The sequence below is a fragment of the Ascidia mentula genome, chromosome 3 (assembly GCF_947561715.1).
Source record: "Ascidia mentula chromosome 3, kaAscMent1.1, whole genome shotgun sequence".
Classification (NCBI taxonomy): domain Eukaryota; kingdom Metazoa; phylum Chordata; class Ascidiacea; order Phlebobranchia; family Ascidiidae; genus Ascidia; species Ascidia mentula.
The window spans coordinates 20,982,936-21,007,079 of record NC_138568.1 but is presented as its reverse complement, the minus strand read 5'-3'; the positions used below and the strand labels follow the sequence as shown (position 1 = coordinate 21,007,079).

The 24,144-nt window shown below is 37.1% G+C and overlaps 2 protein-coding genes across 4 annotated transcripts; both read left to right on the top strand.

The window, feature by feature from the left end:
* The first annotated feature begins 5,011 nt into the window (after positions 1-5,011).
* Positions 5,012-22,449, top strand: LOC145893948 (atlastin-like). 3 transcript variants are annotated; one of them, XM_082982357.1, is made up of 15 exons: positions 5,012-5,102; positions 5,186-5,412; positions 5,466-5,597; positions 6,020-6,175; positions 6,286-6,462; positions 6,575-6,809; positions 6,915-7,099; positions 7,268-7,339; positions 7,402-7,596; positions 7,750-7,821; positions 7,940-8,134; positions 8,451-8,522; positions 8,593-8,784; positions 9,927-9,998; positions 21,393-22,449. In XM_082982357.1, exons 1-15 carry the CDS (start codon positions 5,084-5,086, stop codon positions 21,828-21,830), a joined length of 2,439 nt encoding a protein of 812 aa, XP_082838483.1. In that variant the 5' UTR covers positions 5,012-5,083; the 3' UTR covers positions 21,831-22,449. The 3 variants fall into 3 exon arrangements, with proteins under 3 accessions (XP_082838483.1, XP_082838482.1, XP_082838484.1); XM_082982356.1 differs by lacking the exon at positions 21,393-22,449 and adding an exon at positions 10,711-11,474; XM_082982358.1 differs by lacking the exons at positions 8,451-8,522; positions 21,393-22,449 and adding an exon at positions 10,711-11,474.
* On the top strand, positions 16,243-20,872 carry LOC145893950 (atlastin-like). The gene is made up of 13 exons (XM_082982359.1): positions 16,243-16,336; positions 16,419-16,648; positions 16,702-16,833; positions 17,224-17,379; positions 17,494-17,649; positions 17,769-18,293; positions 18,459-18,530; positions 18,593-18,787; positions 18,951-19,022; positions 19,147-19,338; positions 19,575-19,649; positions 19,717-19,877; positions 20,824-20,872. The coding sequence occupies exons 1-12, from the start codon at positions 16,315-16,317 to the stop codon at positions 19,807-19,809; spliced, it is 1,920 nt and encodes a 639-aa protein (XP_082838485.1). The 5' UTR covers positions 16,243-16,314; the 3' UTR covers positions 19,810-19,877; positions 20,824-20,872.
* Positions 22,450-24,144: the final 1,695 nt, after the last annotated feature.

Below are 24,144 nucleotides of genomic sequence, written 5' to 3'. Positions count from 1 at the left end.
TCAGGAGTTCATTTGGCACATAGAAGGTCACGATTATATAATGTGTATTTTATTATTCCGCAACTCTTTGAAGCACCGACAAACATGACTTCAGGTGGCTGTACACAGAATGCGTATTGCGTTAAAGTGCTTAAAGGTTTTGGATGGAAGTAATCTCAATATGTCATTTAGACAACAGGAATCAGACCGACAGATTTGTCCTATATCTTGTTACGTATCCAAATAACTTACAAAGTGTGATTGACGATTAGCTGCAGTGCGATATTTTATTTTTAAATTCTTAAGTATTTAGGTACAGGAACGAAATCTTGTAAGTGAGCAAAATTTTCAGTGTTAATATGTGTCTGCTTTCCTTGGATGTTTCTCTGAATATTGGTGAGAGTGTCACGACAATGTGGCCCATGTTTCTATTGCGACGATAACGTTTTATCTCCTACAATATCTCGACGTTTCAGTTACAGCGTTGTATTGACTTCGCTCTGGACGTCTGGAGCAACAAGCGTTTCCAATTCATTCACTGTTTTTGTTAAAACACCAGTTGAAGTATCAGCTTGCTTCAAAGTATGACTTACTTCTTTCAACTAAAGCGAGGTTGGGGTGTCCTATACACGTCCTTTGTGCGCGGTTTAACCAGTATGATCTTGCGATTTAAGGCTTAACAATTGAATGGGAAGGTTCAAGGAAATATGATTGTGAAATGGAGCAAGTAAGGCTTTAGATGTTGTGTTAATGTGTGGACAGTTGCAATGTTGAAGTTTGCGTAAAAATTTTCAGATATTTGGAAGATAATACATGAATATGAGTACAGAATGTAAAACAGAGTTTGGTGTTTGTAAATATGAATTCGAAAAATGTTGATAACAAGATGCTGAAGTGCAGATGGAGACGAGAGTTACCAAATTTTCAAAATAATATTGGCGGCGTACAACATTTGTCACGCTTCTTAATCATGCTAGGATTGCTTCCACAGAAAAAAATACCCTCCAAGCTTTAATCGAACAAGAAACTTTGTATTTTAGCCGCACGGTTTTGATACAAACCGTATTGTTAAAAATGAAGAAAATTTGTCTTGGATTTGATGAACAGAGTATAAAAACGAATGGCGACACAGTACATTTGACCAGAGTTCCGTAATTACTGTGACGTCACACTAACAAACTTTCAAAATTCGGTGGTACACCTTAACCAGATTCGGGAAAGTGATGACATCACCGTGAGAGTTCGTCCGGCCACTGAGCGATACATTGGGAGGCCGCAATACGCAAAACAAACACACGCTGATTTAACATACGAATAATGTCGCTACAGCGAAAATAGAAACGGAGTGTGAGATTTCGAGACGAATATGCAAATTTATGATGTCAATAAATATTGAAATTCGTTCAGTATTCGACCGAATGCATTGTGCAAGTTCTCGGATTCGGCCGAATCGAAATCCTTTATAAGGGAGCACATCCCAAGCATTTGCCCAACACAATTCCTTCCCGAATATCCCAGATATCAATTACAGCGTTGTATTCAGTGCCGAAATCATAGCAACGTTCGCTATCCAATCACCGTGAATATCATGACGCCGATTGCGGTATAAACTTTCACCAGAAGGTTGTCTGGTCCTTTAACATGACTGCGTGGGTAGAGTTGAGATGCTTTGAGTTGTAAGTTCATGGTAATGTCTGAAAATTTTAAGATTGTTTAATAGTTTAATATGCCTATGTGAATACAGATGATGAAAAAGAATTCCTTTTTTTCCTGTGTTGATATTTGAAAGTACTGTGATGTGGTTTTAATGTTTGTGAATATCAATGTCTCTTGTTTGTTTTCAAAAACTTTGATATCAAGATCATGAAGTAAATCCGGAAACAAGGCGCAAATATTGAATTCAATTGAGAAACGAAGTTTGTGGTCTCATTGTTTTGATACAATCCCCAAATAATTGTGTGATTTTAGTTGTAGTAGTATACGTAATCACGACGCGACGAATCCGGCTTCGTCTCGCGACAGAGCGCTAGATTAGGCGACTGTTGCATTCGATCTTCAAATATGGCTTCTTGTATTTTGCTGAGGGTTACCTTACCAACTTAGTCATAGGCGTTGTGAAGTTCGCGTGTAAAAGGCCAACCCAACAAACTCAGATAATGTTTGTTATTAAATTGTTTCACTATACTATTTTCTGCTAATATAATGCAATATCGAGGCAATTAATTAGTTCCAAAACGACGAGATTACCTAAACAAATATCCAGATATGAAAATAAAAATCAGGCTAGACTTTTCTGTACGGATCCTTAAAAAGAAGTTCGCCTCTTTCGGGGTTATCAGCGGCCAAGCCCAGCAACTGGTTTTTGGACCCTATATAGTTTGTGTCGCAATTCAACGACGACATGGCCTATGTTTCTGTGGGGACAAAAACGTTTTATCCCCCAAAAATTCCACAGGTTTCAATTACAGCGTTGCATTGACTCCACTGTAGGCATCCTAGCAACAAGCGTTCCCAATTCATTCACTGTTTATGTTATAACACCAGTTGTCGTATCAGCTTGCTTCAAAATATGACGTACGTCTTTCAACTACAGCGAGGTTGAGTTAACCTATACACGTCCTTTGTGTGCGGTTTAACCAGTGTGATCTTGCGATTTAAGGCTTAACAATTGAATGGGAAGGTTGAAGGAAATATGATTGTGAAATGGAGCAAGTAAGGCTTTAGATGTTGTGTTAATGTGTGGACAGTTGCAATGTTGAAGTTTGCGAAAAAATTTTCAGATATTTGGAAGATAACACATGAATATGAGTACAGAATGTAAAACAGAGTTTGGTGTTTGTAAATATGAATTCGAAAAATGTTGATAACAAGATGATGAAGTGCAGATGGAGACGAGAGTTACTAAATTTTCAAAATAATATTGGCGGCGTACAACATTTGTCACGCTTCTTAATCATGCTAGGATTGCTTCCACAGAAAAAAATACCCACAGCGGGACATAAATCAATGGACAACATCAATCACGGGTCAAACGGCCAAATATGGGAAACAAAAGTCAAGAATGGTTACGTGCTAAGCTGCAAAAAACGGGCGAGGGCGCAAGTACGTTCCCATCGTTACAATTTAACACTTAATGTAATAATTTTCCACAACCAACCGTTTTGCCAATATAGTTTTTTGTTTTAAAACTTTTGCTTCCTCCATATGATACGGTGGTCGGTGTCAAGCATGTGGGCACATAGAGCAGATTTATTGGGCCCCATATTGCGTATGGCTGCCTTGTGTTCTCTAATGCGGGACGTTAAATTGCGTTTAGTCTGGCCAATATACACAGTGTTACAATCAACGGTATTAACGGGGTGCTTCCTAAGTTCTACGGGTTACCCAAAATCCACAAGAAAGATATTCCATCACGACCGATTGTTTCCTTTGTTACCTCGCCAATCTACCAGTTATCTAAGTTTGTTAGCCAAATTTTATTGGCTTTAGTTGCAAAAAAATCCAGTGAGTTTGTTAAGATTATTTCTGATTATAAATTACTTCCGCATGAGTGTCAAGTATCGTTTGATGTCGTTAGCCTGTTTACGTCAATTACGACGGATGTTGCGCTCAGAATATCCTTGGACAAACTACAACAAGACACAACACTACATGAACGCACCAATTTTAAGTTAACACACATCAAAGAGGCATTACAGTTGTGTTTAGACTCCATTGTTTTCACATATAAACACGACATTTACCAACAAATTTTTGGCACCCCCATATGGGCTCTCCTATTTCACAGGTTCTTGCCAACATTACAATGGAACAGATAGAGCAAACCGCTCTTGCTTCCTTCAAAACACCCCCGCGATTTTGGCTCCGCTATGTTGATGACAAGTACGTCATCATAACGAAAGACAAAGTTGCAGGGTTTCACAACCTCATATAACAGAACAATTACACATATTGCCGATCCACACACTCGGAGGGTTGAACGCAAACACATTCGGAACGTCCTAAAACTTAACAAATTTCACACTAACCTAAATATCACACCCCACACTCACAACAAACCCACGCAAACGTATATACATCATTCACTTCCATACAAGGATTTTCTGAGCGGATATCAAGAATACTCAATGCCACTGGTGTAAAAGTTGCCATGAAACCGTTCTGTACTAGAAAACATGCTTCCCAAACCTAAAGACCGTATTTCCATGCTTCAAATGACCGGTGTAGTTTACTTAATACCAAGCCTTGATTGTAACACAGTGTATACTGGCCAGATCAACCGCAATTCAAAGTCCCGCATTAGGGAACACAAGGCAGCCATACGCAATATGGAACCCAATAAATCTTCTCTATGTGCCCACATGCTTGACACCGACCACCGTATCAATTGAAAGGAACAAAAGTTTCAAAACAAGAAACTATTTTGGCAAAACGGTTGGTTGTGGAAAATTATTATATTAATATGCTACCTAATGTGTTAAATTGTATAACGATGGAAAAGTACTTGCGCCCTCGCCCGTGTTCCGCAATTTCGCCCGTAATCATTCTTGACGTTTGTTTCCCATGTTTGGCCGTTTGACCCGTGATTGATGTTGTCCATTGATTTATATCCCGCTGTGTTTTAGATGTTGCGCCCTTTTGTACTTGTTCGTCGCTTGATTTCTTTGCCATTGGGTTCGCTACTGTGTTTGTTTTATTCTCTGAAGAAGCCTAGTAATACGTACAGGCGAAACGTCAGAAAATGCAATCTTTTTTAAACAAAAGGTGTATATTTGTTGATTTTCGCCAGAAGAACATCAGATTCGTATTTCATCAGTACGCAAATTGTGGCGTTTCACCAGAAGGTTGCCTGGTCCATTCATGTGACTGCGTGGGTAGAGTTAAGACGTTATATGCGTTGTGAGTCCCACCGAATGTCCGAAGATTTTGAAATATTTGAATAGTTTAATATACGTATTTAACAGTGCAATAAGGTCTGAGTATATTTAAATAGTACAAAAGAATAACAAACAATTACTTGGGTTCTTTTTTTAGGGATCCCTGGAAACTTCCTTGTAATAAGTAGCAATATTTATAGGAATTATCTGTGTCTGTTTATGTTGAAATGTCTTCTGTGGACGGGGGTAAGTAAATTCTGTCACATTATTGTTTAACCCCAATGAAGCAAAAACTGTTCCGGTTATTTCTAGCATATGTTTTTTTTAAGCATACAGCGGTACTGGACCAAAGCACAAAGCTATACAAATAGTCCGACCGAGTTCCCAGGAAAACATTTATGAAATCGATGCTGAAGAACTTGAACGAATATTTGGACATCCAGATGTGGCCAACACACCGGTTGCAATCTATTCAATTGCTGGAGTTTTCAGGGGTGGAAAATCACTGATGTTGAATTTCTTCCTCCGTTATCTGTGGGCGGAAAAAAATAATAAAGTAAAAATATGTCAAAAAGTAGTGGTAAGTGTTTTAAATGTCGCTTGTAACAGTCGAGTTCGTGGCTTGATTCCAAAGAAGATGAACTGGTGGCAGGATTTCCATGGCGAGGTGGTGGCGATGGGGACACACAAGGCATTTGGATTTGGGATGAACCATTTTTCTTTGATATTTCAAACACAAAAGTAATGATAAAATATGATGATTTATAATGCTTTACACTTGTTGAAATGCTTTCAAGTTGTGCTTTGGGGCGTTTGATAAATGTATAATATGAGCTTGCAAATCCTTTGTGACACCCAATAGCGACCCAACGAACATTCGTAATATTTGTTGTGTCATTCATTAACTGCTGCTTTGTGATCAAGTGATGCTGGTAAATGAAAATCGTGATAAATAGAAACCAAACATGTACTTGACTTCGCTTTACACCTATCGGAACAGGTCTTAAAAAATTGGTGCACTTGAACAACAGTATACCGCAAAACATTAAAACGTTACCGCATGATGCCACGCTACCCCGGCTGAGAGCCTCTGTTTTGTAACATTCGTAGTTTTGCAACAGTACATGTTCTTTTGCAGCCTAAATACATACATTAATTTTTAGGTTGCTTTATTTCTCATGGACTCCCAAGGATCTTTTGATAACCAAGACTCAGTGCAAGGCTGTTCCTTCATATTTGCACTTAGCACTTTGATGAGCTCGGTTCAAATCTATAATGTGTCCAAACAAATTGGAGGAAACGACTTACAACATCTTCAGGTTAGCCACAGTGGTGATATTAAGTGAGATAAGTACGTAAATGTGGTTTATTTGTTTCTTTCTTTGCGATAACAAGAAACTGTATGGTTTAACCACCACTGTTTTAACAGTTATTTACACAATACGCAACAAGCACTCATTGGATGGATTATGTAGAAAAGTTTTACAACGAGACAAGAAAGTTAGTCTCTGACCCAAATAAGTTGGTCTCGGCCTCAAAACGGGCTTTTAATGAATGGAGAAAAACTGATAAGAACAAACCGAAAAGCAATAAAACATCATTTCAGGTTTTTACACTTTTTCATGTCATTTTCCATAAAAACGATGAGAAATACTCAGCAATGATTTATTTTACTACATTAGTCTCTACATTATACCTAATTTCCATTTTATTTCAAGCACTTAATGTTTCTTGTTCGTGACTGGGGTGACAAAAAATACAAATGTGATTTCGATGGTGGCGAAGAATATCTTCAAAAAGTCCTCAAATCAACTTCAAAAAACTCAGAAGTTGAATCAGTTCGGAAGGGCTTGCGTGATGCTTTTGAAAACATTTCTTGTTTTTTGATGAAATATCCAGGAGAAAATGTTGCTGAAAGAGATGAGGATGAAGGAAGTCAACTTCAATTAAAAGGTGAAGTTTTCAACCTATGGAAAGCTAATAAAATTTCTCCACAATGCAATGAAATAAGAATCGTCTATGATGCTTTCCTGCTATTGCTTTTATTGTTTATTCCAGATGTCAGACCTGAGTTTCTTGACACGGTCAAAATACTTGTGAAAAACCTCTTTGCCCATGAAAACGTTGTGATTAAGAAATCTATCGGGAAAACGATTACAGGAAATGAGCTCATTGGTTTAAGCTTGTCTTACTTTAATGCACTTAACGATGGAAAAATGCCAAAAGTTTCGACAATAGCTCAGGTAAAGTTTTTTTTGGACTAATTTACTTGAAAAGTTGAAAGCGAAACTAGTCAACTTTTGAAACTGATTGATTACCCTCCAGTGAACGTTATTTCCAAATTTAGTTGTTTTAGATTTTTTATCGCATCTTTCCATCATATAAAAAGCTGTTTAACACTATTTACTAAGGCATCAGCAGAAAACAATGCTCGAAACGCCATACAAGAATGCATGAAAAACTATAAAATACAAATGAACGAGGTATGAGTAGAAAAATTATAAAAATTGTAAACAGTTGTTAAAAAAATTTAAATTTCCCGCAGTTCTGTGAAAAACGATGCTACAGCCAACTTGTCTTTGCCGATAAACATAAAACCTTAGAAACAGAAGCTCTGGAGTACTTTGACAGACAATCAAATTTTGGCGACGTTGAGTTTCTGGCCAAGTACCGGAACCAATTGAATGAAAACATAGACTTGGAGTTTGTTGTGTTCACAAAAGTTAACAAAGCTAATTTGGTGCGTGCAACCCACTATACGACTGCTTGTTGTGACTTCAACAATAGCTTGACCTCTTTCTTGGTGTGAAAATTATTTGTAATGTTTTGGCGTAATTTTTTTTCTCAATCTATTTTCAACTAGAGTTAAAAATAATATTTTTTTTTTTTAAAGCAATGTTGGAGAAGGACTGTTTACGAAGGTATAAGCGAAGCCAAAGAACACTACAAAAAGGAAATGCATAAAGTAATGTGTTTTGTTTGATGAATTTTAATTTTATTTGGGAGTAAATCATAAATATTTTAAAAGTTTAAATTATTTTAGTTGTTTGGTGACAGAAAGCATTTACTATTTTAACTTATAGGCGATAAATGGACAATTTGTAGAAGAAGATCAGTTTGCAGAAATTGAGAAACAATGTCGAAACAAGGCTTTCAAATCCTACAATGAATTGATACTAAACCTTCCAACAGACCTTGATATTAAACTGGACAAACAGTTCGAAGATTTTTTGGATGAGCTGCGCGAACAACTCCAAGAAGAAAACGAGAAGAGTCTTGTAAGTCAGTGTAAAACCACTTTCAGTTGAAATTGCCAGGTTGTATACAAATGAGAAATAAGAAGCTTAAATGTCAAGCAATCCTTTTAAACACAACTGTGCTCATCATGAGTGCTATGAGCTAACTTTGCGTGTTACCTTTATCTATTCAAAGTAATTTACTTCAAATTTTTGTACCTAAAAGCTATTTTTCACACAGCTGAAAGCTTTTCAACGTGGTGATGTTTATAGAATACATTTAAAAAATATTTTAAAAAAATGTTGCAAATAAATGTGCCCTGTTGTATACACTTCTTGTTTTTAAATCTTTCTGTAGAAACAAAGAACCCAAAAGTCCCGAAGCGAAATTTTTAAAATTTTTGACAACTACAAACAAAGAATTCAAAATGTAACTAAGGGCTGTTGTGTTTTTACTTTTACAATGGGTTTAAATTTAAACGCAAAAAATTTATTGCCAGGAAATGCAGGTGTGTATGACGCAAGCATTACTACATCAGGTTCATTCAAAAAACAAATTACTTGCAATGAAAGAATTCGAAAAGCTTGACCAGACAGGTTTTGATTTCGAACACGAATCTCCACGAGATGCATTGGAGAAAATGATAAAATTTCATTATAAGACACTTGAGAAGGAAAATTTGCAGACCAAGGCAAGTATAAATTTACATAGGATATTTTTTTATTTACAGTTAATTTACGTGAAAAACTGGTTATCGATGACGTTTAGTTAATAATAATAATGTGACAAGAAGTTGTAGGACAAAAATAAAGTACATGTGACACGGCCATGGCAACTTTGTGTAAAACTAAATGTACATCTACAACAAACATATTTCTAGTTTTTCGATTCTACGTCAACACAATAGAGAGAAAAGCGGCGAACAAACGTCAATATTTTTCGCTGCAGCGATTTTGAAGTGATTCGCCTTGTTCGTATTGGAAAAGTACACATACTGAATATACCCGATAGTTTCAAGAATATAAGAATCCCCAAATTACGGTAAATCAAAGGTCATGGCAAGTTGTAATATCACCCAAAAATGCGTCACTGTGACGACATAAACCAAAAGCTTTGGGATTTGTCGTTGATTACGGAAGTCCAAAAAGTACAGCAGCAGCGACTTTACTCTGCACTTCAATAGGTCGAAACAGTGACCATTTGCAGCTCAAATAAGCAATCAAAATCCGTTTATTTCACTTGTTCGCTTGTCCTGTTTAAGCGCTCCTGTTTGATGAAAAACTACTTCCTAGGCTCGCTGCTCTCGCACGACTAAAGCCCTCAATGACGTCACGCAACGATAGTCTTGCTTTCGTACGATATCGTACGCAACGGTTTGAACGTAACTTTTATCAGTTGTAACTCAGAAATCTGTAGCGTTCTAAAACTACATGTTTCGCCAAAAAATGTTAAAAGTTATCATCATAGTAATAGAGAAAACGTCAAAAAATTGACTACAGGAATCAGCCTTTGCAAGTCGGTGACCGGCGGATCTGTCTTTACGAATCAATATAATTCCTAGAGCTCCAAAGGGAGTAAAAGACGATCAGCGCCTGAAGATGCCAATAGGCGAAATTATTATTTCTGTGAAATAAACATCGTATTCTGGCGCTGATCGTCTTTTACTCCCTTTGGAGCTCTAGGAATTAGAAGTTATCATCATGTCATACTTTTAATTATTTTGTTTTAATTTTTCATGCCACATCATTTTAACTTTGTCGAATAAGTCGTAAAAGCTGACATTTGTTGCTTCGAGTAAAGAGTAAAGTGCTGACTACACTCGTTATTTTTCAGGAAAAACTGACAGAAGTAAACGAACCACATTTGCAGAATCAAATTAGTATCTACTTGAGAACAATGAAAGATGTAAGTTTTGCATTTTCCGTTTTTTGGTTACATGTGGGTCCGGATATATCGTTAAATGGCACCATGGTTGCTATTGTTCGTTTCGGATTTCTTCTTCTAAATCAGTGTTTCCCAAACTTTTTTCAGTACCGCCCCCCAAACACCTTAGTTATTTAACAACGCCCAATAGAACAGACAAAAAACACAACCAATTTACTTGTTGCTTGTCAATTAACGCGATGGGTGACGTTGGTGGAATAACACCAATTTCGTCTGGTTTCTAATATTTCAATACCAAACTCTAGTTAAAAACAAGTAAACCATACCACCGAAAATCCTCATTTTCGAATAGCGGTTATTTACCGTTGATTGATGACACATTGTGACATACATAAATTTCGTTGTAACGTCAGAATCAATATCTTAAAACGTACCACCGGTTGGGAAACACTGACTTACGCTACAAGAGAAAATTTGCCCTGTCACCAAACGCCCACCAATCGGTCATTTATTTCCTAGTGCCCCCCAATCGCCCATTTGGTCTCCAGCGCGCCCCGCAAGATTGCAAACACCACCAGGGGGGGGGGGCGTTGGCGCCCACCTTGGGAACTACTGTTCTAAAAGAAACAATTGCAACGAAAATCGGGAATTTCCCAATAAAAATATTTAAAAATTGTACCGCACCAAAAATATGCCGAAAGACGAGATTTTTTATGATGTCTTTTATTCATAGTTATGTGATGGGAAATATGTGAAACCGCCAGTTCTAAAAGAAGAACACACCAGACTTATAACGGAAGGAAAAGATAAAATATGTGCAGAGTTCACAGAAGAATTTTCGCGCATAAAAGATGAGTTTGTTGAAAGATACAACAACGAAGTCGAGGAATTTTACGAGAAAGTGAAGAAATACAACAAACACAACAGATTCATATTTGTAAGAGTTCTTAAAAGCGGTGTAAAGGGAGGGGCAGAAGGTGCAGCAAAGGGGGCTGAGTTGGGGGCAACAATTGGGGGTGCTCTTGGCGGCCAGGGCCGGGTTATTGGGATTGGTATTGGTATAGGGGTGGGTGCTATTGGCGGGTTTGTAAAGGGGATTGTAGAAGAACTTAATTCACCAAAGTTGCCGTTCACCGATTTTGTCAATCCAGACACTACCGATGCCCCATGAGAGACATTAACATACCGATCATTTTTACCTTTGGAAAACTTTACATGATTATTATCGGATATTATGCAGAATGCTTGTATTTGCTGTAATAAACTATTCTACTTTGGCTTAAAAATACGTGTTGCTGTTTGCCACAATGTTATTTTGCTTTTGCACGAAAATTGATGAAAGTTTTGTTGTATAAATGCATGCATCAGTGAAAATGTATCGCAATTTATAGTTGTCAAGTGAATAGCCTAATTGAACACAGGAGCCACACGAACTTGATTAAATCTACCATAACTACAATAGCTTTTGTTTAGTTTCCTAGCGTAAACATTTTTTAATTCGAGTTAGTGTGTTGTGTTTGTAGAGTTTATATTCATAAAGCAGTGTACATAAGTAGTGTTCGCTTATTGTTTTGCTTATTGTAATTAAAATACATTGGCTGCATAATATCAATATCATTGTAAAACTGCATTTAAGTTTTGCAGCCGTGAACACAATTGACGCCTGCTTGGTTATTTTTTTCAAAATTGAATGGAAGGAATGCAAAATGTAATAGGCGATACAGTTTTGCTTTTGGGTCGTGCTTTAAAAAAATTGGGATCCTTTTCGTACAGTTAAGGAATTATATCGGCTCCGCAACGTTGCATCCCTGATTCAGACAAGGCCCGGACTTTGCAATAACGGCTCACCACTAAAGCTGAAAAACCTCGAACCGCTTAAGTGTTGTGCGCATATATGTAATAAGGAGTGCTTTAAATAAACAACTCAGATCATCAAAGAAGACAAAAAAAGGAATTAGTACCGTGTGTCACTTTCGCCACAGTACCTTGCTCAGTTCATGAAAATAATTTATATTTTTTTGGAAAATTTTTATCGAGAATGTAATTTGATAAAAAACGATTAACACTGAAAACCACAATCCATCTTGTAAGTCCTGGCCATTACATACAAGAGGGCCATAAACACGCGGGTCCAGCCTGGCGGTATACATCGTTAGTGCAGGGCAACCTGGACGTTTACCAAGTTGGAGATGGCAGACAACTTTGTGTTATCTCGCAGTTCCGCTTGAATATACGCCCTTGATGTCTCGCCTTGTGAACATTTAGCCAGATTTACGGATTGATGAACTAACCCTGGTAGCAATACTGAATTAAAAGAAGGATCTCAGCTTTCTTTGCGTTTGAGTGTAGCGACCATCGATCCTTCGGAACAGCACACGAAAACACGCAACAATCATTTGTTACTTTACGACATGTCACGAGTGTTTGCTTTCCTATAAAATATATTGACATATGCACTGCGGCCTTGGATGGTTCCACTGAGTATGTCCTCAATAATACAACAAAATAACTTTTCCAGTGATCGTATGCGCGGTATGTGCAAATGAATTATTTAAGTTTTTAAATATTAATCGACTTCCTCCTATTCCCGTAGTTTTGTGAACACATACGGCACAGCTAACTTAACAAAAAACATTTAAAGCAGAAGGGTTGAAACACTTTGGTAGAACAACGCATTTTGGAGACAACAAACTTAGGTCCCGTCGCTTATGCTTTTGCAGAACATATATGTTTCGAAACTTTACTTCTTAGTCTAAACTTAATGGTAGTGTCATCCAACGTTTAGTGGTAAAAATAAGCATGAGGCCAATAATATAAGCTTTGTGAGCTGTACACAGAAGGCCAATGTTTTGACCTACATGTGTTACGTTGAAGAATGACTTAACAAGCTAATTGGATTCATCTATAAATCGACACTCCTGGTAATTAGAATAAATTCTCAGCACAACAACACCCATATCCCACACTGAGTGCATTTGTAACCATTTACTTTCAATGCGTTTGCAAGTTTATTACAGAAGAATGTTCCCCGGATAACATAAAATTCTGCAAACCAACGAATTTAAATGTAAGTTGTTGTACTGTTGCATAACCTAATTGAAATTATATTTTACTTTGTAATGTTGAAGACACTGGTGCATCTGAATCAGCCCTGTTCATCGCATTCAGGTCCATGCTTAAATGCATCGAATACTTGATTCATCGCAAGTATAGTATTCAGATTATCATTTACCGTAGGACACTTAAAACAATATCCCTATGAGAAAAATGTCAAAAACATGTTGGGCAGACCTGTGCAAGCGTATATGGATGCAGAACTTTTTTGCCACTTGCTGTGCAACTAAGCTACTTTTAACGTGAACTCTGCTACCAGTCAGGATGAGATAAATTCATGTACTTACCACGACGTACATAGGGCAACGAGGCTTGTATCGAACCACATGTTTGGCGCATTGGATTAAAATGTAACACCGCAAGCAATATGTGTGTTGAAGCGAATCAAGTGATGTAACATAACAGGAAGCATGGTGGTGTGATTCTTCTGTTCTGTCATGTTCGCAGCGTTAGCCACGATTTTTCTTCTTGCCGCTCCATGAATGACGTATTGTAGTAATAGGTTGCTCATATTGGCGGTAATCCCACTGATATATGTCTTTGGTCGAAGCCTGTGTAAGAATTTACATTATGTGCCTTCAATGCCAACCAGGCGGCTTCGGAGTTTTGCAACTGCGCATGTAACCCACAATGCTTCCACCAATTACCTCCACGCCTCAACCACAGCGTTCGCACGATTTACGTCATCACAACATTAGTTCCTTTTTCACCGACGGCGTTTGTCATATTGACTTGTGTCGCAATGTTGTCAATTCTTTGGTTTGTTAGTTTCAAAAAAACGATGACAAACTGTAAAATGATCCAAGAATATTTTCAAAATCTTTGACGTCAGTCAGGTCAGCTCCATACAATGATGGAGCTACACATACCGCGTCATTCAAACTGATGATGGCATATGTTCTTGCCGAAATGATTTTCGTACATGAAACATGACAATGTTAACAATGGTATTGGTCGCCAACTGTATTCTTAGAATTTTCAACGTATTTTGCAAAAAATACCAAAAAAATCGGAAAGGGTCAGAACAACGTTGTGCAGTTGTAGAAGAGCTCACTGTCTAGTTATTTAGGTTTAGGTTTTATTGGCTCTCTCTCGTTTGTGTGTAGTTTGGTGAAGATACTTCCATGCGTAACGTTGTATGTAAATGGCTCAAATGACTTGAGAGCAATCACGTGCTTTTGTTCTTAATGTTTTCGTTAGCTTTCCGATGAAACCAACCAGCATTATTGGAATGTAACCTCTACCCACATATAAACGCGGTACAAACAGCGTCTCGAAACACGAATCCAGAGTTTTTGAGAAAACAAGGTTTTGTTGCTTCGTTACGGAACGTCGATGACGATAGTGCAGAGATCTCATGTAAGTTTGGTGAAGCGCGAGAGTCTATCCACCCCTCTACGATTAGTGAGCTTCAGGAGTTCATTTGGCACATAGAAGGTCACGATTATATAATGTGTATTTTATTATTCCGCAACTCTTTGAAGCACCGACAAACATGACTTCAGGTGGCTGTACACAGAATGCGTATTGCGTTAAAGTGCTTAAAGGTTTTGGATGGAAGTAATCTCAATATGTCATTTAGACAACAGGAATCAGACCGACAAATTTGTCCTTTATCTTGTTACGTATCCAAATAACTTACAAAGTGTGATTGGCGATTAGCTTCAGTGCGATATTTTATTTTTAAATTCCTAAGTATTTAGGTACAGGAACGAAATCTTGTAAGTGAGCAAAATTTTCAGTGTTAATATGTGTCTGCTTTCCTTGGATGTTTCTCTGAATATTGGTGAGAGTGTCACGACAATGTGGCCCATGTTTCTATTGCGACGATAACGTTTTATCTCCTACAATATCTCGACGTTTCAGTTACAGCGTTGTATTGACTTCGCTCTGGACGTCTGGAGCAACAAGCGTTTCCAATTCATTCACTGTTTTTGTTAAAACACCAGTTGAAGTATCAGCTTGCTTCAAAGTATGACGTACTTCTTTCAACTACAGCGAGGTTGGGGTGTCCTATACACGTCCTTTGTGCGCGGTTCAACCAGTGTGATCTTGCGATTTAAGTCTTAGCAATTGAATGGGAAGGTTTAAAAGGTAATATGATTGTGAAATGGAGCAAGTAAGGCTTTAGATGTTGTGTTTCACGCGTGGACAGTTGCAATGTTGAAGTTTGCGTACAAATTTTCAGATATTTAGAAGAAAATACATAAATATGAGTACAGAAGCTAAAACAGAGTTTGGTGTTTGTAAATATATGTTTAAAAATTGTCGATAACAAGATGATGAAGTACATATGGCGACGAGAGTTACCAAATCTTAAAAATAATATTGGCGGCATACAACAATTCTCACGCTTCTAAATCATGGTGTAGGAGTTAATATTTTCAAAATGTTTTGCAAAAATTCCCATTGAAATTAGAACAAAAAAGGACTAATAAAACGTTGCACAGATATATAGTAGGGCGCATTGTCTACTTTTTGAGTTTAAGTTTAATAGGCTCTCTCTCGTTTGTGTGTGGTTTGGGGAAGGGACTTACATGCGTAACGATGTATAAAATTGCACAAGTGACTTCGGAGCAATCCCGTGATTTGATCTTATCGTTTTCGTTAGCTTTCCGATGTAGCCAACCAGCGTTGGAATACAACATCTACCCACATGTAAACGTAGTATAAACAGAGTTTCCAAATACGAATCCAGGGTTTTAAAATATATAATATTTTCGACTTTGTTGCTTCGTTATGGAGAGTCGATGACGATAGTGCAGAGTTCACTTGTAAGGTTTAGTGGTGAAGCACGGGAGTCTATCAACCCCTCTACGATAAATTACCTTCAGTAGTTCATTTGGCACTGAGAAGGTCACGATATTCCGCAACTTTTCGAAGCACCTTTGAACATGACTTAAGGTGGCTGCACACAGAATTCGTATTGCGTTAACGTGCGTAAATCGCATTCGAAAAAGGGTCGACAGATTACGTACGTAAACGGAACGAATTTTTGTTCCGAAATATCCGTTAAAAGCCCATGTACACAGACTCCGTCATCGCACTAATTTACGCTTGGCGGCGCAGGCCGGTGCTAATAAATTGAAAAAGTCTGAGTATATTTAAATAGTACAAAAGAATAACAAACAATTACTTGGGTTCTTTTTTTAGGGATCCCTGAAAACTTCCTTGAAATAAGCAGCAATATTTATAGGAATTATCTGTGTATGCTTCTGTTGAAATGTCTTCTGTAGAAGAGGGATGTAAGTTGTTTCTGTCACATTATTGATTAACACCAATGAAGCAAAAACTGTTCCGGTTATTTCAAGAATACGTTTTTTCTAGCATACGGCGGTACTGGACAACAGCACAAAGCTACACAAATAGTCCGACCGAGTTCCCAACAAAAAAACGTTTATGAAATCGATGTTCAAGAACTTGAAAGAATATTCGGGCGTCCCGATGTGGCCAACACACCGGTTGCAATCTATTCAATTGCTGGAGTTTTTAGAGGAGGAAAATCACTGATGTTAAATTTCTTCCTCCGTTACCTGAGGGCAGAAAGAAATGAAAAAGTACAAATATATAAAAAAGTAGTGGTAACCGTTTTAAATGTCGTTCACAACAGTCGGATTCATGGCTTGATTCCAAAGAAGATGAATTGGAAGCAGGATTTCCATGGCGAGGTGGTGGCGATGGCCACACACAAGGAATTTGGATTTGGGATGAACCATTTTTCTTTGATATTTCAAACACAAAAGTAATGATAAAAACTGACGATTTATAATGCTTTTCAACTTGTTGCCTTGGGGCTTTTATTAAATGTGTAATATAAGCTTGAAAGTATTTTGTGACACCCAACAGCGATCTAACGAGCATTCGTAGTATTTATTTGTTGTATCTTTCTTCAACTGCGGTTGTGATCAAATGAAAATCGTGATAAATAGAAACCAAACATGTACTCGACTTCGCTTTGCACTCATCGGAACACGGTCTTAAAAAATTTGTGTACTTAAACAAAAAGTAAGGCAAAACATTAAAACGTTCCCGCAGAATGCCACGCTAACCCGGTTGAGAGCCAATGTTGGAATATTCGTAGTTTTGCAACACTATATGATCTTTTGCAGCCTAAACACACATTAATTTTTAGGTTGCTTTATTTCTCATGGATTCTCAAGGATCTTTTGATAATCAAGACACAGTGCAAGGCTGTTCTTTTATATTTGCACTCAGCACTTTGATGAGCTCGGTTCAAATCTATAATGTGTCCAAACAAATTGGAGGAAACGATTTACAACAACTTCAGGTTAGCCACAGCGGCGATACTAAGTTATTTAGAGTACATAAATGTTGTTTATTTGTTTCTTTTTTTTGCGATAACAAAAAACTTAATAGGTTAACTATTTTACTATTTTAACAGCTATTTACACAATACGCAACAAGCACTCATTGGATGGATTATGCTGAAAAGTTATACAGCCAGACAAAAAAGTTAGTCTCGGCCCCAAGACAGACTTTTAATGAATGGAGAAAAACTGATAAGAACAAGTCGAAAAGCACCACAACTTCGTTTCAGGTTACTAAACTTTTTCATGTCATTTTGCATGAAAACGTTGAGAAATATTCACCAATAATTTATTTTACTGCATTAGTCTCTTCCTACAGATTATACTTTATTTCCATTTTTTTTTCAAGAACTTAATGTTTCTTGTTCGTGACTGGGGTGACAAAAAATACAAATGTGATTTTGATGGCGGTGAAGAATATCTTCAGAAAGTCTTAAAAAACACTTCACAAAATTCAGAAGTTGAATCAGTTCGGAAAGGCTTGCTTGATGCTTTTGAAAACATCTCTTGTTTTTTGATCAAACATCCAGGAGAAAATGTTGCTGAAAGAGATGAGGATAAAGGAAGTCAACTTCAATTAGCAGGTGACGTTTTTAAGATTTGGAAAACTGATAAAATTTCTCCAAAATGCAATGAAGTAATAATCTTTAATGATGCTTTTGTGCTCTGGTTATTGTTGTATATTCTAGATATCAGACCAGAGTTTCTTGACGCGGTCAAAGTACTTGTGAAAAACCTTTTCGCCCATAAAAAAGTTGTGATTAAAAAATCAATCGGAAAAACGATTACAGGAAATGAGCTGATTGATTTAAGCTTGTCTTACTTTAGAGTACTTAACGATGGAAAAATGCCAAAGGTTACGACTATAGCTCAGGTACAGTTTCTCTTGAATTAATTTACTCAGAAAGAAGAGGGTGGAACTTGTCCACTTTTGCAACTGATTGATTACCCTCCATTGAACTTTATTTCCAAAAAGTTCTTGTTAATTTTATCATATTTTTTCCATTATATAAAAAGCTCTTTGACATTATTTACTAAGGCATCAGCAGAAAACAATGCTCGAAACGCCATAGAACAATGCATGAAAAACTATAAAATACAAATGAACGAGGTATGAGTAGAAAATTTATAAACAATTTTAAACAGTAGTTACAAAAAATAAATTTTTCGCAGTTCTGTAATAAACGATGCTACAGTCAAGCTATAATTGTAAATAAACATGAAACCCTGATAACAGAAGCTCTGGAGTACTTTAACAGCCAACCAAACTTCTGCGACGACGAAATCCTTGTCAGGTTCCGGAAACATTTGAATGAAAACATAGATTTGGAGTTTGTTTGTTTCAAACAAATGAACAAAATTAAGCTGGTGCGAGCAACCAATTATGCAACTATTGGTTGGTGCATGCAACCTATTATGCAAACATCAACAATAATTTAAAAAAAATTAGTATATGAGCTTTTTCCTAATTTTTGCTGTTTGTGAACCTACTTTCCACTATAGTTAAAAATAATAAATTTCTTTATTGAAGCAAGAATGGAAATCGACAGTTAACGCAGCTGTAAGGGACGCCAAAGAAAACTACAAAAAGGGAATGCATGAAGTAAAAACTGTTTTTTTGTTTGGTGATTTTCAATTTTATTTATTAATTTTTTTTTAAAAACGTATTTTTTTCACTTGTTTGGTGACAGAAAGCATTTATTATCATTATTTAATTGAATTTCTAGGCAATCAATGGAAAATATGTAAAAAAATCTCAGTTTGCAGAGATTGAGAAACAATGTCGAAAAAGGGCTTTACAAGCATACAAAGAAATCATGACAAACCCCCCCCTTGGCCTTGATATCACTGACAGAGCATTAAAAGATTTCTTGGATGAGTTGCGTAAACAGTTCGAAGACGAAAACAAAAACAATCTCGTAAGTGCGCTTTTCACCACTTTGTGTTAAAATTGCCTGGTTGTTAAATGCTAACCATTGTGAAGTAATCGTTTCTAACACTGCTCTCCTCATCATCAGAGCTCTGAACCAACTGAGTTAAGTGTTACCTTTGGCTTTGTTATTCAAAGTAGTTTACTCCTAGTTTTTGCCCAATATTCAAAAATGAATTATTTCAAATATAACTTCTTTTTCCTTCTTGTTTTCAAATATTTCAGGAGAAACAAACTTTCCAAGAATACCGAAGCAAAATTTCAGAAATCTTCGCCAACTATCAACAAACAATTAGAAATGTAACTACGCTTTTGTGGGTTAAATGTTTTTATTTCTAGAATGGGTTTGAACTTGAACCCCAAACAGGAAATGGGGAAGTATATGACGCCAGACTCATTACATAATGTTCAAAGAAAGAACTTGACCAGACGGGTTCTAGTGTCGACTACGAAGATCTGAGAAATATATTGGAGACGGAAATAAATGCACACTATGAGAGGGTTAAGAATGAAAACTCGGAGAAAAGGGCAAGTATAAATCTGCACAAAATTCCAAAGTTTTTTTTATTTACACCAGAGTTACGCGAAATATGACAGATAATTTACACTTTTCTGACAAGACGTTTTAAGAAAAATCCTTAACGCAGCAACAAAACGTTCGCTTGGAAACGTGAACTATTTATTAGGCGCAGAGAAATTAAGCCACGCAAAATCAAGCCTACAAGCGGCGGTTAATTGGTTGCGTTCGAAACGCAAAAATTTGGCGATTACAAACCTAATAAAACAGAAAACTCCCCCAAATGTAGTGGCGACCAATGTTCGAAAATATTTTACGCCGTAGCGAATTTGATGCTATACAAGTGATCCGCGTCATAGAAGGCTTTGTTTCATTGGAAAAGCGGCCTATATTGAAGATATATTAAATATAATAAGTTATTGTGACGTCACAACCATAGGCTTAGGCAATTGTCTTTGATTACCGGCAAACCTAACGGTAGAGCAGCAACCACTTTACTTTTCTTACTTTGAAATACTTTTGGAAGATGTTTGTTGTGGTAGATGTACCAAAGTTGTCATGACCGTGTCATATGTACTTCAAAACTATCATAAAGGCTTTGACCATAAAAACACCCCGCCCCTGTTACAGTTTTTTACTTTGTAAGTCAATAAGACATAATATGTCAGAACAGTAGCAATCTGTCTGCAACTCAAATATACAATCAAAATCCAATGCAAAAATTTCTGAGCAGTTTCACACTGACTTTTGTTCCGCATGAAGTTTCCGTATTCCGTATATGCCGTTTGAAAATACTTTTTCGCCCGAAATTTCTAAAAGATTATTCTAAATTATTCTAGTTTTTCTGGACACATCACTTTAAGTTTTTCCTATAAGTCGATACAAATCTGACATGCAACTTGTCTGAAGATTGTTGCTTAGAGTTAAGCGTTGACTACACTCGATATTTTTGTGCAGATAATCCAGAAGGAAAGAAATGAACCACATTTACAGAATCAAATCGGCATCTACTTGAGAACAATGAAAGATGTGAGTTTTTGCACATTCCGTTTTTTCTATTTGGTCCAAATGTATATTTTATTGTCACCATGGTTGCTATTGCTTCTCTTTAAAATTGTTCGCTTAGGTTTTCTTTTTTTTAATGACACATTTGCAACGAAAATGAGAATTTCTCAATAGAAATATTTGAAGATGGTATTTCTCCAAAAATATGCAGAAAAAACAAGTTTTTATAGTGTTAAGTCAATATTGTGAAACTAACAGAAGTTTCAAATTGAAGTCAGCTGATTTATTAACAATATTGAAAAATCGATTTCGCCTGGACGGGCATCCTCAGTTTCTTATTCAAATAGATTCTTTTTTTTGTTAATAAATCCGCGGACTTCAATTTGTTACTTCTGGTAGTTTCACAATATTTACTTAATACCAAAATAGGATATTGGTGTCGCTGATAGAATGCAATGATAGAGGGCTGGACTCTGAAAAAAACAAGGAAACAGTCTTTTTATAGTGTTTTTTATTCATAGTTATGCGATGGGAAATATGTGAAACCGTCTGTTCTAGAAGAAGAACACACCAGACTAACAATGGAAGGAAAGGAAAAAATATGTGCAGAGTTCACAGAAGAATTTTCGCCCATAAAAGATGAGTTTGTGGAGAGATACAACAACGAAGTCAAGGAATTTTACGACAAAGTGAAGGAATACAACGAACATAACAGACTTATATTTGTAAGAGTTCTTATAAGCGCTCTGAAGGGAGGGGCAGAAGGAGCAGTGAAGGGAGCTGAGTTGGGAGCAATAATTGGGGGTGCTCTTGGCGTTCAAGCCGTGGTTATTGTGGCTGGTATTGGTACTGTGGGAGGAGCTATTGGCGGGTTTGCAATGGGGATTGTAGAAGAACTTAATTTACCAAAGTTGCCGTTTACCGATTTTGTCAATTCAAACACTAGCGATACAGCATGAGAAAACATTACCATGCCGATAATTTTTACCTTTGCCAAACTTTACATGATTATTGTCGAATATCATGCAGAATATTTGTATTTGCTGTTATGAACTATTGTATTTGGCTTAAAAATACGTGTTGCTGTTGGCCACAAAGTTATTTTGCTTTTGTATGGAAATTGTTGAAGTTGTATAGATCCATTCCTGTATAGATCCGTACATCAGTGAAAATGTATCGCAATTTATTACTGTCAAGTTAATCGCCTAATTCAGTGATTCCCAACCTCTTTGTGGTTGCGTACCACTGGGAGGTAAAACAATTTCGACGCGTGCCACCTAGTTAAGTGTTACAAAGTAACCTTGGGGTGAAGTAACGAACATTTTGAGATCACTTTCGATTTTTTCAATTCGAACTATGATCCTCAAATCGCGTACCACCAGGAATGTCGTCGTGTACCACTAGTACCACGGTTGGGAAACACTGGCCTAATTGAACACAGGATCCACACGAATTTGGTTAAATCTACCTTTACTGCAATAGCTTATGTTTAAAGTGATTTCCAAGCGTAAAAATTAAGTTTTTTAGTTCGAATTAGTGTGTTGTGTTAATATTTTTAAAGCAGTGTACATAAGTAGTGCTCGCATATTGTTTTGGTTTTTGTAAATAAAATACATTGGCTGCATTGTAAAACTGCATTTAAGTTTTGCAGACATAAATACAATTGACGCCTGCTTGGTTAATTTTATCAACATCAAATGGAAGGAATGCAAAACGTAATACGCGATACAGTTTTGCTTTTGGGTCGTGCTTTGAAAACATTGCGATCTATTTCGTACAGTTAAGGAATTGTTTCGGCGCCGCAACGCTGGGTCTCTAATTCAGATATGGCCCGGACCCTGTAAGCAATAACGGTTCACCGCTAAAGCCAAAATACCTCACACCACCAATGTGTTGTGCGCATATATGTACGAAGTAGTGCTCTAAATAAACAACACAGAAGAAGACAAAATGGAAAGCAATAGTGCCGTGCGTCATTTTCGCCTCAGTACCTTGCATAGTTCATGAAAACATTTTACAGAGCTTGGAAAATTCTATTGAGAATGGAGTTTGATTTAAAAGATTAACAGTGAAAACCACTATTCATGTTTTAAGTCCTATGCCAAGTAAATGCGTGCAAGAGCGCCATGGACGCAGGGGTCCAGCCTGGCGGTAGATCGTTAGTGCAGGGCAATCTGGACGTTTACCAACTTAGTGTTGGCAGACAACTTTGCATTATCTCGCAGTTCCGCTTGAATATACACTCTTGATGTCTCGACCTTGTGATAATTTAGCCAGATTTACGGATTGATGAACTAACCCTGGTAGCAATAGTCAATTAAAATAAGGATCTCTGGTTACCTTACGGTTTAAGTGTAGCGACCATCGAACCTTTGGAATAGAACACGAAAGCACGTAACAATAATTTGTTACTTTACTGCTTTTCTTTCGAATATATTGACATACGCACTGCGACGTTGGTTGGTTCCACTGAGGATGTCCTCACAAATACCACCAAATAGCCTTTCCAGTGTTCGTATTAGCGGTATGTTTCCCGCTGTCACGCCTCAGATTTCAGAGAACATAACATGATGCACAGAGTAGAGACTGCCAGGCGGCCAGTGTCGTGTCGTCCAAGAAGGTTGTCGCCGGAGACGCTACATGTCACCAGAGAGCATTTCGCAAAACCGGAAAAGCAAGGTATTGTTCGCCCTTCTTGTAGTCCTTGGAATGCTCCCTTGCATGTTGTCCCGAAAAACGGTAAAATCCTTCGTTTTCTGGGAGGTTGCAGAGCGCTAAACTTATTAACTGAAGACGATTCGTATCTATTGTCTTATTTGCGCGATTATACAAATAATTCGCATGGAAAAACCGTGTTTAGTTCCTTGGATTCGCTCTCAGCATGTTATGAAATTTCTGTTCATGCCGATTCCATCCTTAAAACTACGGTGACTACGCCCTTTGGAAGCTTTGAGTTTTGCCGATTACCTTTTGGCCTAAAATGTGCTGCCCAATCGTACCAAAGGTACATCAACCAAGTAGTAAGTGGTTTCGAGGAATTTTGTTTTGCTTATGTTGATGACTTGTTAGTTGCAAGTGTAGATGTAGAAGAACATGAGCGACATCTCAGGCTCTTATTTCAGAGATTATCGGATTACGGAATTTTGATTAATGAAAAGAAAACGAATCTTGGTAAAAGTGAGCTGGACTTCCTTGGTTAGGTTTGAAGCCTCTTAAAGACAGTCACGCAGTTAAGTTTATTTTTTGGAATTTTAGCTTTTGCAGGCGGTTTAT

Bases quoted from the DNA above. Each gene is read 5' to 3' on its own strand.
- LOC145893948 (XM_082982357.1), top strand. The intron at 5,598-6,019 runs GTAATGATAAAA...ATTAATTTTTAG, and splicing joins TTGATATTTCAAACACAAAA to GTTGCTTTATTTCTCATGGA. The intron at 6,463-6,574 runs GTTTTTACACTT...TTTTATTTCAAG, and splicing joins GCAATAAAACATCATTTCAG to CACTTAATGTTTCTTGTTCG.
- LOC145893950 (XM_082982359.1), top strand. From the start codon at position 16,315: ATGTCTTCTGTAGAAGAGGGAT. The intron at 18,788-18,950 runs GTGCGAGCAACC...TCTTTATTGAAG, and splicing joins AAATGAACAAAATTAAGCTG to CAAGAATGGAAATCGACAGT. The intron at 19,339-19,574 runs GTAAGTGCGCTT...CAAATATTTCAG, and splicing joins ACGAAAACAAAAACAATCTC to GAGAAACAAACTTTCCAAGA.